Source organism: Sceloporus occidentalis, unplaced genomic scaffold, assembly GCF_023333645.1.
Source record: "Sceloporus occidentalis isolate IW3139 unplaced genomic scaffold, rSceOcc1.0.p SCAF_7, whole genome shotgun sequence".
Taxonomy (NCBI): Eukaryota; Metazoa; Chordata; class Lepidosauria; order Squamata; family Phrynosomatidae; genus Sceloporus; species Sceloporus occidentalis.
Genome location: NW_028316987.1, coordinates 26,274,022 through 26,289,636, shown reverse-complemented (window position 1 = coordinate 26,289,636; position 15,615 = coordinate 26,274,022). Strand labels below are relative to the sequence as shown.

Here is a 15,615-nt window from a genome sequence, read left to right as displayed (position 1 = left end):
TGCCAATGTTGCCATTAATACAGGGGGAGGGAGGACTTCCGGTCTGGGTCTGGGACAGAGCAGGCAGAGAAGGATTGAAGCTCTGACTTTGAACCCCTAAGATGATAGTATTTTGGGAGTATCCAGCAAACGTCTCTCAAGAAGTTAATGTCCAGGACATAGGAACAACCTTCCTGAGGATTGGTCAGTGTGAGATATCAGTCCCACAGATAGTAGAAGAGAAAGCGACCAACAATGTGACTGGCAACTGTTCCTTTAAAAAAGTGGGTGAGCTGCAGGCTTCCTCCACCTAGCCTGCCTTCAAGCCAACAGACTTCTTGAAATGTAGAAAATCAAAAAATAATAATAATCAAGTTGCTTTTCTCTAATGTAGAAAGATTCCTTTGTAGCTTTACCTTTCTTTTGAATTAGGAGCAATTGATATTTTTACTCTGTTGAGAGTGGGATCCCTTGTGCTGGTGAGCTTTTCTCACTCTGTGGGAAGGTTTTATTTGTTATTATTGTTATTCTTTTTTGTCTCTCACCTTTTACCTTTTTTGTTTTTATTCTTTCCCACTGTGACATGAGGGAGAGATAGATAGAGGAAGTATTGTAAAGTTTTAGGATTTTGATAATTGGTACTGAAAGCCAATGTGGTGTAATGATTTGATTTGACTATGGCAGGGTTTGAATTTCTGCTCAGCTATGAAAACCTACTGGGTGACCTTGGGCAAGTCACATTTTTTCAGCCTCAGAAGATGATAATGGCAAACTCCCTCTGAAGAAACTTGCCCAGAAAACCCTGTGATAGGGTCCCCTTAGAATCACTGTAAGTCAGAAATGACTTGAAGGCAAACAACAGCATATTCTCTGTCAAAAAGCTCTGGTGTCACAATGAATTACAGTTCCCAGAATTCCATAGCACTGAGCCAGGGCAGTTGAAGCAGTCTCAAACTGGATTATTTCTGCAATGTGTTTTGGACCTGAATTATGAAGCATGTCTAGTTTGGTTGACAGAATGGATAATAAATGAATAATAAAACTGTTATTCATATCCCGCTTTTCTGCTGTAAAGAAATTGTCCTGGATAACAAAAGAGATTTGGAGGAATATGATCTAAAGCAGGATGACATGGTTATTCATGGTACGGAAAGGTTGTAACGAATACAACATACTTTTTGACCTGCTCAATTGAAAAAGTGCTGTCACTAGTTCTATGGTAAATGGACAGGCCTATTAATGAAATTAATGAGAACAAAGAACTCTATCTTACTGAAACTAATATTTTAACACAACATGCGTGTTTCACTTACAGCAAAATTGCTCTGTGCTGCATAGTGTAAAGGTGTTGCCCCTTGGCTGTCTGATGGGATGGTCCCAATCTTATTTCTTTCTAAAAGAAGGTCAACTATCTGCGCATGACCTAAAAAAAAACAAAAACAAAAAAAAAAAACCAAAGCAAAGAAACATAGTAGGTTATCAACATCATATTCCTTATCCTGATACATGCACTTAAATTTTTCACTCAAAGAGAAGGTTGTAAATATCTTATACAAACTTGTAATTTTTCAAGAAGAAACTGGACATGTATTTTTCATGCATTTTCAATAGATTTTCCAAATCACGTCATGCCTAGATCCAAATGAAAACAACGGGCTAGAGCTAGGACCTAATCAGATTCAAAGTCAGTATTTGATATATATTGGTTTGTTAGAATATGCTAGAAGGGGATAGATTGATGGTTAGCTTCTGTGCTTGCTTATTAGGATTGGAATGTTACAATGTTAGGGAGTTACCCAGCCAGGCAGAGACTGTTACTGAGTTGGGAGGGGGAGTTAAACCTTAGGAGTTATTGCTATTGCTTATATGCTGTTATGGTAATATGTTCATGATGTTTATATATGTTGCTGTTATATTTTAAATGCTGCCATGTATGTTGGATTGTGGGATGATGGGATATATAACCATGCTTGAATATACTCATAGGCTGTTAAGGTTCATTATTACTTAGTCTAGTGGTGAAGGATGTTTGTGCTTCAAGGCCACAGGTGCAAGGAGGAGATAACGCCCTGTGAGAACTTAATTGTTTTGAGAGTCTGCCAGAGATCCCAGACTAGAGGACATTACATCATTGGGGAGGAGATTCCTCACTGCGCGGGAAAGACTTATCCAATTAATTTCCTTTATTGCTTTATGGGGGTGGGTATGCTTGTGGGACTATATAACCCATCTGTAACTATGCATCTTCATTCCTGACAAAGAAGTCACTTCTCTTGTATGTGCACTATTTTCAATAAAGTTGGTACTTTTACAGCCCAGCCTCTTATTGGGAAAGGAGACTGCAAGCAGGAGCCTGACACTCTCTGATCTCAATTTCTATTCAATTTCAGGCTGATACCTCAAGATAGTATTTTGGAACAGTATCCACCTTCTATCCACAGTTCTAGACAATGTTCAAATTTTCTAATCTTCCCAATGCTGTCTCTTGTCTTTTTTCCTTTTATTTACAGTTCTTAACTCTGTCTTTACCACTCTACCCTTTTCTCTACCACTTGGTTACAGCCTTTAATACTCCAGATTGATATATCCCTATCCTGGTAATTATTCTTTTTCCTGATTTGTCTCAGTTAAGAATAGGGAAAAACACTGTATATACTTGACTATAAGGCGACCTCATATATAGGTTGAGGACAGGTTTTGGGGCCAAAATTATGGATTTTGAGATGACCCATGGATAAACCGAGAGTAAAATTTAGAGTCATGTAATGAAGGATATAAAGGACAAAGCAAAGCAAAACAATGCCAAATAACTTACAAAAGTTCCAGGAGCGATAACTATTTGTGCTCATAGTAAAGGTTGGATGGATGAGAGAGTAGAAGGGGGGGGGGGGGGGGCAGAGCTTCCAGGGCAGATTAAACTCTTGCCTTTCATCACTCTGTGTGTGTGTGTGTGTGTCTATGATTTAAAGTACAGTTAGCCCTGCTTATCCACGGATTCAAGCATCCACGGTTAGAAAATATTCAAAAAAAGTATAATTCCAAATATCAAACCTTGATTTTTTATTTTATATAAGGGACACCATTTTGCTATGCCACTGTATTTAATGGGACTTGATTTTGGTATATACAGGGGATACTGGAACCAACCTCCAGTGGATAACAAGGACCCACTATGCAGTACTTACATTGACTTGTAGATAAGTCGACTCAGGTTTTTGGGGTCAATTTTTTAACCTAAAGTTTTAGACTTACACATGAGTATATACAGTAACCCAAACAAGACAGAAATGTTGTAGGAAATCTGGCAGTTGGATAGAAGTGTACAATTGATCTTGGATGGGTCTGCCTGCTCTCTATGGGGCTAGCTGCACAATTTGGGAGTGCTCTACTTCATTATGGATGTGCCTGTGGTACTGATGTTCAGAAGTATGTTTTATAGCATTCATTCATTGATAGATGAAGGCAGATACCTCAGTGATACATACTTTGGTTATATCCAGACTATTGCAATGCTATGTGGAACTGCCCTTAAATTCAGAAACTTTAATTGCTACAGAAAGAAACGTATGTATTCAGCACATCATACTTATTCTGTACCAGTTTGCATCAACTGTGAGTTTATTTCTGCACCCAACCTAAAGTACTGGTATTGATCTTGAAAACCCTAAACCTATTTAGACAATTTGAAGGATCAGCTGCACTACAGGAACCTGCTCAAGTCTTAAGACTGGCACCCAAAGCCTTGCTTTGTGAACCTCCAGTGAGAACTGTCAAGTTGATGACTACCAGGAAGGCAGACTTTTCTTTACTATTTTTTTAGTTTTTAGGAGATTCTTAACGATGGTTTTATTGCAGTCTTTTATTTCAGACAAATATATATTGGCAAATATTTATCTGCTGACATTATGTTACATCATGATAATCTCACTGTTTTATGCTGTTTTAGTGTTATTTTAATAATTCCATATTTTTGTTGCATTGTTGGTGTATTCTGATATTATTTATATAAACTAACCTGCAAGGGTGCATGCTCTCAAAGTCAGGAGAAAAATATATTAAATAATAACAAAAATAACCTAGAACAAACTTGACAAAGGATGATGTCTGTGTATATCTTAACTATGAGGCTCTCTTTAGCTAGTCTGCACAGTTTGGGGACAGGCTGCAACTCAGGCTGCAACCACATTGCAGAAATAATCCAGGTTGACACCACTTTATCTGCCATGGTTCAATCCTATTGAATTTTGAGAAGTGTAGTTTTGTGAGATATTTAGTCTTCTCTGTCAGAGAACTTTGGTGGCACAACAACTACAAATCCCAGAATTTCATAGCATTGAGCAATGGCAGTTAAAGTGGTATTAAACTGGATTATTTCTGCAGTGCAGGTGTAGTCTCAGTGGCAGAGCAGATGCTTTGCATACTGAAAGTTTCCAGTTCAGTCACCAGCATTTCCAGGTGGGGTGGGAAGGACCCTGTCTGAAACCCTGCAGAATTTCTACTGCAGAATCATTGAAGCATAGATTTTACTTCAGGAGTCTTGAAGTGATAGATAAAAATCAAAGCCAAAAATATACACTCCACATTCAGACACATTCACATAGCCCCTCCCCCAAACACATGCTACTCTTCCAAAAACAATAACACAGACTTGCCCCTCTTTTTGAACAAAGACTGGAGAAGGTTACTGATCTCTTAATATGAACCTACATAAACTACACTTTCTGAACTAATACAAGAATAGAAACAGTATGTTTTCAGCATTTACACTTCCTTGAATTTTGCAATGCAGTTCTTCAAAAGAAAACAAAAAGTATGATTGAGGAAGGTATACACACACATTCACATTACAGCCTCAATCCTACATCCCCTAGGCTTACAGTAAATGAGCATATGTGGATCTAGCTATGCTGAGCCACATATTCCCTCCCCTCCCCTCCACTGAAAAGCCCCTGAGCTGTTCCATATTTCAGGGTAAGCCGCCAGGCTCAGAGAAGCATCTATGTCCCCCAAAGTGAGATATGAAATTATCACAGCAGTGCTAAGATCCTGGAGAACCCCAATGGATCTCAGAGCTGATGTCATTGTTGCACATCTGGCTATGGGGATGTAGCCAGACATGACTCTGAGCCTACCCACTTGCTGCAAAGCACAGAATGGCCATGTTTGGTGGCTTCAGGGGATTATCAGTAAAATTAGTAGGGGTTTTATGTGCTGTGGAGGGAGGAAAGGAATATCAACCCCCTCAGTGCCAGAAAATTACTCTAACAGAATTATCCCCTATGTGTGTGTATGCTTAATTAAATATTTCACTAAATGTACTTATTTTAAAAGATAATTTGTTAAACTATGGAATATAAATGTTTTATTAGGCAAAACCACATTAGGTAAATATGTACATGAAAATATGTATGAATTTTTATGATGACATTTTTAAAAAAAGCAAAACATCATAAAAAGGGGACAAAACAACTTTTACAATAATGGCAAACTGAGAGAAATCCAAAGTGACATATTTTTCATCCACTGCCCTCCCCTTCTCACAGACATGGACACATGCACAACCTTCTGCTCCACAGCCCCCTCTTTCATGTTCCGCAGATGTTTTCCTATTAGTGATGCTGGGGAAAAACTGTGAGAAGGGGAGGCATAAACTTCCCTTGTGAGTTCCCTTCTCTCCATTATGCTGCTCAAATAAGCAACTGCAAAACAGCTGAACTGGAGGCCTGTGGATGGGCTGGTAAGGCAATACAGGATGCAGCTTGTCCAGGAGATGGTGATTTCCCATCCTTGATACTGAGCTTGATAGACCAATTTTATAAGGTATTTGGCAGCTTTGTATGTATACAAACAGGTTCCTAAGTATAAGATAGTTGTCTGTTTTTCTAGCAAGCCCTGTGCTCCAACCATGCTCCTTGTGAAGAAATTAGTACAGTATTCCACAAAATGAGCAGAAAAATCAGCTCAAAAGAATTTAGAAATTCTGACATTCAATATTTACCCAACAAAGCTGCCCAGTGAAGAGGAGTTCGAAATAAATTATCATAAGAGGTAACATTGCAGCCTTCATAGGATGTCAGTAGATCAACAACAGTCACATTCCCATCAGCAACTGCAAAATGGAGGGGAGTTCGGCCTTCATAATCTTGCCAGTTCAGCAGAGATTCAGTTGGAGCAGCATCCTAATTTGTAAAAATAACAGTTAGATAAGGTACACTGAGAAATAAAAAACAGCAATAACTACCTATAGAGCATTGAAATGATCCCAGATTAAGCAGTGTAATGATAAAGATGGCGGTATGTTTTTACAGTCAGCCTTCTATATCCATGGATTTAATAATAATAATAATAATAATAATAATAATAATAATAATAATAATAATATTTATATACCGCTTTTCCACAGATCAAAGTGGTGTACAGACAATTAAAACTATAAAGACATTTCATAAAAGGATAAAATCCCATAATAAAACCATACAATTACAGAACTCTAAGCACAATCATTCGCTTTCAAGGGTAAGCAGGGAATCGATGCCAACAGGGTAGATAATTTCATTCTTCAGGGGGGAAGGCTTGACAAAAAAGAAGAGTTTTAAGCCTCTTTTTGAATGTTTCTAGGGGGGCTGTCAGATGGAGCTCCTCAGGTAGATCATTTCACATCCGTGGGGCCACCACTGAAAAGGCCATCTGGGATGTGGCAACATATTTGGAAGGTAGAATTACCAGTAAGTTCTTCCCAGATGTTCTGAGTGTGTGGGACGGATCATATGGGGAGATGCGGTCCCTCAAGTAACTTGGACCCAAGCCATGTAGGGCTTTATAGCTAGTGGCCAACACCTTGTATTGAGCTCGGAAGCAAATGGGCAGCCAGTGAAGATCTTTCAAGATAGGTGTTATATGGTCAAACCTGGACGCACCAGTGACCAAACTGGCTGTCATATTTTGTACTAACTGAAGCTTCCGGACTTGGTATAAGGGTAGCCCCATGTAGAGCGCATTACAGAAATCTAATCAAGAGGTTACCACAGTTTCAAGGTCTCTTTGGCCCAGAAAGGGCCGCAGTTGGCTTATCAACCGAAGTTGATAGCAAGCACTTCTGACCGTCGCATCCACTTGAGATGTCAACTACAGAGACAAGTCCACAAGTACTCCTAAACTGCGAATTTCATCCTTCAGGGGAAGTGTGACCCCGTTCAGGACAGGTGGATAAATTTCCTTTCTAAGGCCTGGGGGACCTATCACCAGTACTTCCATTTTCTCTGGATTCAGGCTGAGTTTAACATCCATGGAGTCCAACATCAATGGCTTGAAAATATTTTTTTAATATCTGTTTGCCATTTTATTTATAAGAGACATCATTTTACTACCCCGCTGTATAAAATGGGACTTGCACATTCATGGATTTTGGGATCCATGCAGGGGGGGGGGGGATTTCCTGGAAACAAACCCCAGCAGATAGCAGGGGTCCACTGGGAAATTAAAAATTGTAATACAACTGTACCTGTCCACAATATTTAAAACTAAAATTATCTTCAATTGTATTATCACTCACAGGGAGAGCTAGCATGATATAGTGATTCCAGTGGTGGACTAGGACAGGGTTCAAATCCCTGCTCAGCCATGGAAACCCACTGGATGACCTTGAGTAAGTCTTACTCTCTTAGCCTCAGAGGAAGGTAAGGGCAAACCTCCCTGAACAAATTCTGCCAAGAACATTTTATAATTGGTTTGTCTTAGGGTTGCCATAAGTCAGAAATGACTTGAAGGCACACAAAAACCATTATTCACAGGATTTATTTGCTGTTCACAATTCAATCCTTTTTTATTTTAAATCTGTATCTATTTAATAGACCTATACACTCATAACAACTTATAACATTTACAGAATAAAATGATCTGCAAGTGATCCACATATACAAAAACAAAGTAAAGCAAAGAAACCAACAGCTTTAACAAAACAAGAGCTGTCAGCTGATTTCTTTTCCCAAAGGCACCTACTGGTAGATGGCATAGGGAATGTTACAGACAACAGAGTAGTGGGAGTAGCAGAGGTGGCTCTTAGCTCATCTTTGTCTGCTTTGCCCCTTCCTAATTCCAGTTAGGACAACAGAAGACAGTCTTCCATTAGCTTATCCTACACTCTTGCCCACCCTTTCAGGCAACTCCCAATGTCCTTTCAGGGCATGCCAGCAACATTTCCTTGGCTATCCTTACTCAGCCCTCCAGAAGAAGGAGATGTCAGACCCATGTGCATGATTCTGTCATGATGATATGATGGCATGCTGATACAATGATATAATGTGTGATAACCTGATGAATTATTGGGAGGATAGATATGGGGAATATCGAAGAGTATTATATATTAATCAAGGGGATGCTCTGGGCATGGGAATAAACGGAGGAGCAAATGGGCACAAGGTGAAGATTTATAGTTTTAAGACCCTACCTTTCTTGTAAGAATATTTAGTTTGAAAAGAAGGGGTAATTCCTATCCCCTATTAAGGGTGGTTGAATGATAAACACGGGAGGGAGAAAAGGGGACATGAAAGGTTGCTTTGTTCAGGATCAACAGCCAGAATGTGCGGTGCTGGATAGTTTGAATTCTAATACTGTGATACAGGGAAGAGATCCTTAGTTTTGGCAAAGACACTCTACTGGGGACCTTCTGTTCTAATGTTTTAAATAAAAGTCTTTCGTTTTCTATCACAATAAGATGTCCTTTTGTCCATTGGAAACTGAGTTTGCCAGTTCTCATAGTGTGCCGAAACTCACAACAACACCTTGTACAATGCAGCAGCATTCGGGCTGAAGTGCACTCACCACAGAGAAGCCTTCCAAGGAATCATAGAATCATAGAATCATAGAGTTGGAAGAGACCACTAGGGCCATCCAGTCCAACCCCCTGCCATGCAGGAAATCCAATTCAAAGCATCCCTGACAGATGGCCATCCAGCCTCTGTTTAAAGACCTCCAAGGAAGGAGACTCTATCACCCTCCGAGGGAGTGCATTCCACTGTCGAACAGCCCTTACTGTCAGGAAGTTCCTCCTAATGTTCAGGTGGAATCTCTTTTCCTGTAGCTTGCATCCATTGTTCCGGGTCCTGTTCTCTGGAGCAGCAGAGAACAAGCTTGCTCCCTCTTCAATATGACATCCTTTCAAATATTTAAACAGGGCTATCATATCACCTCTTAACCTTCTTTTCTCCAGGCTAAACATCCCCAGCTCCCTAAGTCGTTCCTCATAGGGCATGGTTTCCAGACCCTTCACCATTTTTGTCGCCCTCCTTTGGACACGCTCCAGTTTCTCAATGTCCTTTCTGAATTGTGGTGCCCAGAACTGGACACAATATTCTAGGTGGGGCCTGACCAGAGCAGAATACAGTGGCACTATTACTTCTCTTGATCTAGACACTATACTTCTATTGATGCAGCCTAAAATAGCATTGGCCTTTTTAGCTGCCGCATCACACTGTTCACTCATGTTCAACTTGTGGTCTACTTGGACTCCTAGATCCCTTTCACACGTAGTTTCATTCAGCCAGGTGTCACCCATCCTATATCTGTGCATTTTATTTTTCCGCCCTAAGTGCAATACCTTACATTTCTCTGTGTTGAATTTCATTTTGTTAGCTTTGGCCCAGCTTTCTAGTCTATTCAGGTCATTTTGAATCTTGATCCTGTCCTCTGGGGTATTAGCTATTCCTCCTAATTTGGTGTCATCTGCAAATTTGATAAGTATGCTCCCAATTCTGTCATCCAGGTCATTGATAAAGATGTTGAATAGCACTGGGCCCAGGACAGAGCCCTGTGGGACCCCACTGGTCACTTCTCTCCAGGATGAAAAGGAGCCATTGTTGAGCACCCTTTGGGTTCGGCCGGTCAACCAATTACAGATCCATTTAACAGTTCCTTTGTCTAGCCCACATTTTACAAGCTTGTTTGCAAGAATGTCATGGGAAACCTTGTCAAAGGCCTTAGTGAAATCAAGATATACTATATCCACAGCATTCCCTTCATCTACCAAGCTGGTAATTTTATCAAAGAAAGAGATTAGGTTTGTCTGGCATGACTTGTTTCTCTGAAACCCATGTTGACTTTTTGTGATTATGGCATTGCCTTCTAGATGTTCACAGACTCTCTGTTTAATGATCTGCTCCAGAATCTTTCCTGGTATTGATGTCAGACTAACTGGACGATAATTGTTGGGATCCTCTTTTTTTCCCTTTTTGAAGATGGGGACAACGTTTGCCATCCTCCAGTCAGCTGGGATCTCTCCTGTTCTCCAGGAGTTTTCAAAGATTATTGCCAATGGCTCCGATATTACATTTGCCAGTTCTTTTAATACCCTTGGATGGAGTTCATCTGGTCCCGGAGACTTAAATTCATTTAGATTAATAAGGTGTTCCTCTACTATCTCTTTACTTATTCTGTGCTGAAATTCCCCTATTCTGTCCTCTGCTCCATTATTCTCAGGTTGAGCACCCTTTGCCTTTTCTGAGAAGACTGAGGCAAAGAAGGTGTTGAGTAATTCTGCCTTTTCTCTGTCTTCTGTTAGCATTTTGCCATCTTCTCCACGCAGTGACCCTACCGTTTCCTTCTTCTTCCTTTTGCTGCGGACATATCCAAAAAAGCCCTTTTTATTGTTCTTAACCTCTCTAGCAAGCCTGAGTTCATTCTGCGCTTTAGCTTTTCTGACTTTACCCCTACACATGCCTGCTATTTCTTTGAATTCCTTTTTTGTGATTTCCCCCTTTTTCCATTTCTTATACATGTTCCGTTTCAAACTTAGCTCGGTTGAAAGTTCCTTAGTCATCCATCCTGGTTTCTTGAGACACCTCCCGTTTTTCTTTCTCACTGGAACTGTTTGAAATTGTGCCTTCAGTATCTCTCTTTTGAGAAACTCCCATCCATCCTGAACTCCTTTATCTTTTAGTATTTCTGACCATGGAATCGCCCTCAATACTTCTCTAAGTTTACTGAAATTTGCTCTCCTAAAGTCTAGGATGCGTGTCTGACTATGCCTGGCTTCTCCTTTCCACTGTATTACAAACTCCAGGAGAACATGGTCACTTCCACCTAATGATCCCACCACTTGCACCCCATTAACCAAGTCATCCTTGTTGGTTAGGATCAGATCTAAAATAGCTGACCCCCTTGTTGCCTCTTCCACCTTTTGGACCATGAAATTGTCTTCCAGGCAAATGAGGAATTTGCTAGACCTTGAGGATTTTGCTGAGTTTGACTTCCAGCAAATATCAGGGTAGTTGAAGTCGCCCATCACTACTACATCTCTCCTTTCTGAGTGTGTGGTCATCTGTTCTAGAAAGGCATCATCCAATTCCTCAGTCTGACTTGGGGGTCTGTAGTAGACTCCCACTGTAACATCCTTGTTGTTTCCCTCCCCTTTGATTCTTATCCAGATGCTCTCCACCTGGCTTCCATGATTGATGTCCAGGATCTCTTCACTGGTGTAAATATCTCTGACATATAGTGCTATTCCTCCTCCTTTCTTGTTTGGCCTATTTCTCTTAAAAAGGTTATACCCCTCTATTTCCACATTCCAATCATGAGACTCATCCCACCAGGTTTCAGTGATGCCTATTATATCATATTTGCTTTGTTGTACTAGGAGTTCGAGTTCATCTTGCTTATTTCCCATGCTCTGTGCATTAGTGTAGAGACATCGCAGACCATGGTTCCCTTTTACTTGCTGCCTGTGCAAGTTTTTTTGCCTCCCACTGTTGGGTCCTTGCACTGTTTGCCTTGTTTCCTCTGTGACAGTTTGACTATTTTCGCCATCCCTTTCGCCTTCCTTAATATTGTCTCCCTTCCCCTCGGAACTCAGTTTAAAGCTCTCCTGATCAAGTTCTTGAGACTGTTGGCAAAAACATTTCTTCCAACTGGCGTGAGATGCAACCCGTCTGTTGCAAGAAGTCCCTCCTCATGGAACCGCAGCCCATGATCGAAGAATCCAAATCCTTCTCGGAAGAGTCAGAGGACAGCCAGGGAGTTGAAGCCCTGGGTGGAGGTGCGGCTCTAGAGTCAGGAGTCCGACTCGAATGGCTCCAAAACGCTGAGGGTGGTGCGGGGAATGGAGAGTGGCTTTTGCTGGAAGCCCAGCAGGACATGCAGATTTGTGTGGAGGGAGACTCCCTAGATGCCGAGGACGATGCAGGGACTGCAGATTGGCTTCAGGGAGAGACCCAGCAGAACACGCTGGTACACGTGGAGGAGGGGCCACATGGTGCCGAGGCATGAGAAAAGGAGAGTGGCTTCAGGTGGAAGTCCGGCAAAGCATACAAGGAAGAGACAAGTTAAGGCCAGTCCCTTTGAAAGAAGGGGACCATAAACAAGTTAGGGAACTGCAATGGGAGGTTACCCAGATGTGGAAAGTTGCAATGGATGTGGTACAGACCATACATGATCCTGCTGTCATGAATACGAAAAGAGAAGGGAGTTCAAGACAGATGGAAATTTTTCAAAAGGGAGATAATGAAGGCACAATTTCCAACTGTTCTAATGAGGAGGAAAAATGGGTGTCTCCAGAAACCAGGATGGATGACTAGACTAAGGAACTTTCAACTGAGCTAAGGTTTAAAATGGATATGCATAAGAAAAGGAAAAGTGGGAAAATCACCAAAAAGGAATTCAGATTCAGAAAAGCAAAAACGCAGAATGAATTTAGGCATGCGAGGCCCCATACAGACAGGCCAAAATAAAGCTGCTTCGGGTCACTTTGGAGGTATGCTGTTTAAATTATGCATGCGTACTAAGAGTCCAGAAGCTGCGCCAAAGCCACAATTCAGTCCTAAGGACTGGAGCGCAGCTTTGGAGCAGCTTCCGGACTCTTAGTACACATGCATCATTTAAACAGCATACCTCCAAAGTGACCCCAAGCAGCTTTATTTTGACCTGTCTGTATGGGGCCAACAATATGTCCATACCGAAAAGAAGAAGGAACAGGTAGGGCCATTGTGTTGAGAAGATGGTGAAATGCTTACAGGGGACAAGAAAAAGGCAGAACTAATCAATACCTACTTTGCCTCAGTCTTCTCACAAAAGGAAAAGGGTGCTCAATCTGAGGAACATGGAGCAGATGATGCAACAGGGTAAATGCAGCATAGAATAAGTAAAGAGGTAGTACATGAATACCTGGTTAATCTAAATGAATTCAAGTCTGTAGGGCCAGATAAACTACATCCAAGGTATTAAAAGAACTGGGAACAGAAATCTCAGAGCCACTGTCGATAATCTTTAAGAATTCCTGGACAACAGAAGTCCCAGCAGACTGGAGGAGGGCAGATGTTATCCCCATCTTCAAAAAGGGGAAAAAAGAGGACCCAAACAATTACCACTCAGTTAGCCTGACATCAATACCAGGAAAGATTCTAGAGCAGATCATTATACAGAGTGGCTGTAAGCATTTAGAAAGGAATGGCTGTAAGCATTTAGAAAGGAATGCTATAATCGCAAAAAGTCAACATGCGTTTCTCAAAACCAAATCAAGCCAGACTAATTTTATCTCTTTATTTTTGATACAATTACAAGCTTGGTAGATGAAGGGAATGCTGTGGATATAGCATATCTTGTCATCAGTAAGACCTTCAACAAGGTCCCCCACCAAGTTAGTAAAATGCAACTATTAGGTGAATTTGTAATTGGCTGGCTGGATGAAGTGACCCGTGGGGTGCTACCAGTGTTGCCAATTTCCGAGAATTCCCCGGAATCCGGGAAATTTAATTAATTTCTTTTTGGGGACTTTGACTGACTAATAATAATTTGAAAAAGAAAAATTGGGATGTAATATGTCTTCAGGAGACTCATGTCAAGGACAAAGATGTGGGCCTTTTGAAAAACAAAAAATTGGGACAAGAATTTGTTTCTACTACTAAAACAAAAAAAGGGGTGTAGTGATGTATATAAATGCAAATATACCATCCACAGAAATATCGAACGATAAAGAGGGAAACTACCGTATTTTCTGGCATATAAGACGACTTTTTACCCCTGTCTTATATGCCGGTTTCTGACCTCAGAGACAGGTGAATGGTGTAGCCACCTCTCTGTCTCTGGGGTCCTTGCGGTTCCTGTCCCAGCAGGCACCGCGGCTGGGCTCTCTCTCGCTGCCATCGCTGGAAAAGGTGGCAGAGAAGTGACTCCAGAGCCGGTCGGGCCGAGGGAAAGAGCTGGCCCAGCCACCGCCGCCTGGGGTACTCCGCTCCTCCAGTGGCTTCCACGGCATGTCAGGGAGCCGCAGAAGTCGCTGGAGGAGCAGAAGCTGCTGGAGGAGTGGAGTATCCCGGGCAGCGGCAGCGAGGAATAAGAGGCCGGCTCTTTCCCTCAGCCTGACCGGCTCTGGAGCTGCTTCTCTGTCACCTTTTCCAGCAATGGTGGCGAGAGAGAGCCTGGCCACAGTACTCACCTTCCAGGCCTCCACAGAGGCCCCCTCAAGCCAGCACGTGTGGGTGCGAGACCCCCTTACTTCGGCCTATAGAAGCCCAGGGATGCTGCCGGCCTGCAACCTGGGGGTTGTCATATACGCCCAGTTGCCTTATACGCCGAAAATACGGTACATAGGGGTAGAAATCAAAATTGAAAATCAAAAAGTGTTATTGCTAGGAGTTTATGGTCCACTGGAAGAAATTTTTTATTTAAAAATAATGAAAGAAATCATAGACTTAAATTATAACAACATTTTAATGATGGGGGATTGGAATGGGGTGGTGAACCCCCTAATAGACAGGAAATCGGACAAAACAATTAAGAAGAATCAAGGGAAATTACCAAATAGTTTCAAAGGTATGATCGATAATTTGGAGTTGACAGATATTTGGAGGTATAAATATGGAGAGGAAAAATACTTTACTTTTTATTCTAATAGACATAAATCTCTATCTAGATTAGATATGTTTTTTTCTTTCCAAATCATGGGCAAAAAATATAACCAAAATGGAAACTTTACTGAAAGCTATGTCTGATTACAATCCAGTTTCGGTAGAACTAAAAATGGGGGCTCAAACCTTTTCATGGAGACTCAATGAGAATTTATTGAAAAAGAAAGAAATAATAGAAAAAGCAAAAAATAAATTAAAAAAATTAGAAAATTATTTTCAAGAGAACTTGGGAAAAGGGGTAGATGACATTATAGTTTGGGAAGCAAGCAAAGCTGTTATGAGGGGATTTTTTTTATTCAAGAAAACATTTAATTGAAGAAAAAAAGAAATCAAAAAATTATAAAAATTAATGAAGCAATTAAGGAAAAAGAAAAATCCTTTAAAAAGACCCAAATAGAATAGAAGTGGCTAAAGAAATAAAAATTTTACAGACTGAAATTTCGATGTGTCTAGCAGAAGAATTAGAATTGAAAATGAAATTTGCAAAACAATATTATTTTGAAAATGCAAACAAGACAGGGAGATGGTTATCATACAAAATAAAAAAGAAAGAGAAAAGAATTTAATAATGAAAATTAAAGTAGATGGAAAAATAATAACAGATCAAAAAAAGATAAGAGAATTTTTACGAATATTATACAAAGCTTCACAAAAAGAAGGATATAAAGGATAATCAGATAACAAATATTTTAGGTAAGACTGATCTAACACAACTAACAGATGATCAGAGTGACATATTAGA

General features: G+C 40.7%; 1 protein-coding gene across 5 annotated transcripts in view; it reads right to left on the bottom strand.

Annotated features, from left to right (window-relative positions):
* INVS (inversin) overlaps positions 1-15,615 on the bottom strand; it is a 122,056-nt gene that overhangs the window by 37,031 nt on the left and 69,410 nt on the right. For all 5 annotated transcript variants that reach the window (XM_089532447.1, XM_089532446.1, XM_089532448.1 and 2 more), the window contains 2 exons: positions 5,978-6,158; positions 1,293-1,402 (listed from right to left, as the gene is read on the bottom strand). In XM_089532447.1, coding sequence (XP_089388573.1) covers positions 1,293-1,402; positions 5,978-6,158 — 291 coding nt within the window. The remainder of the gene's footprint in view (positions 1-1,292; positions 1,403-5,977; positions 6,159-15,615) is intronic.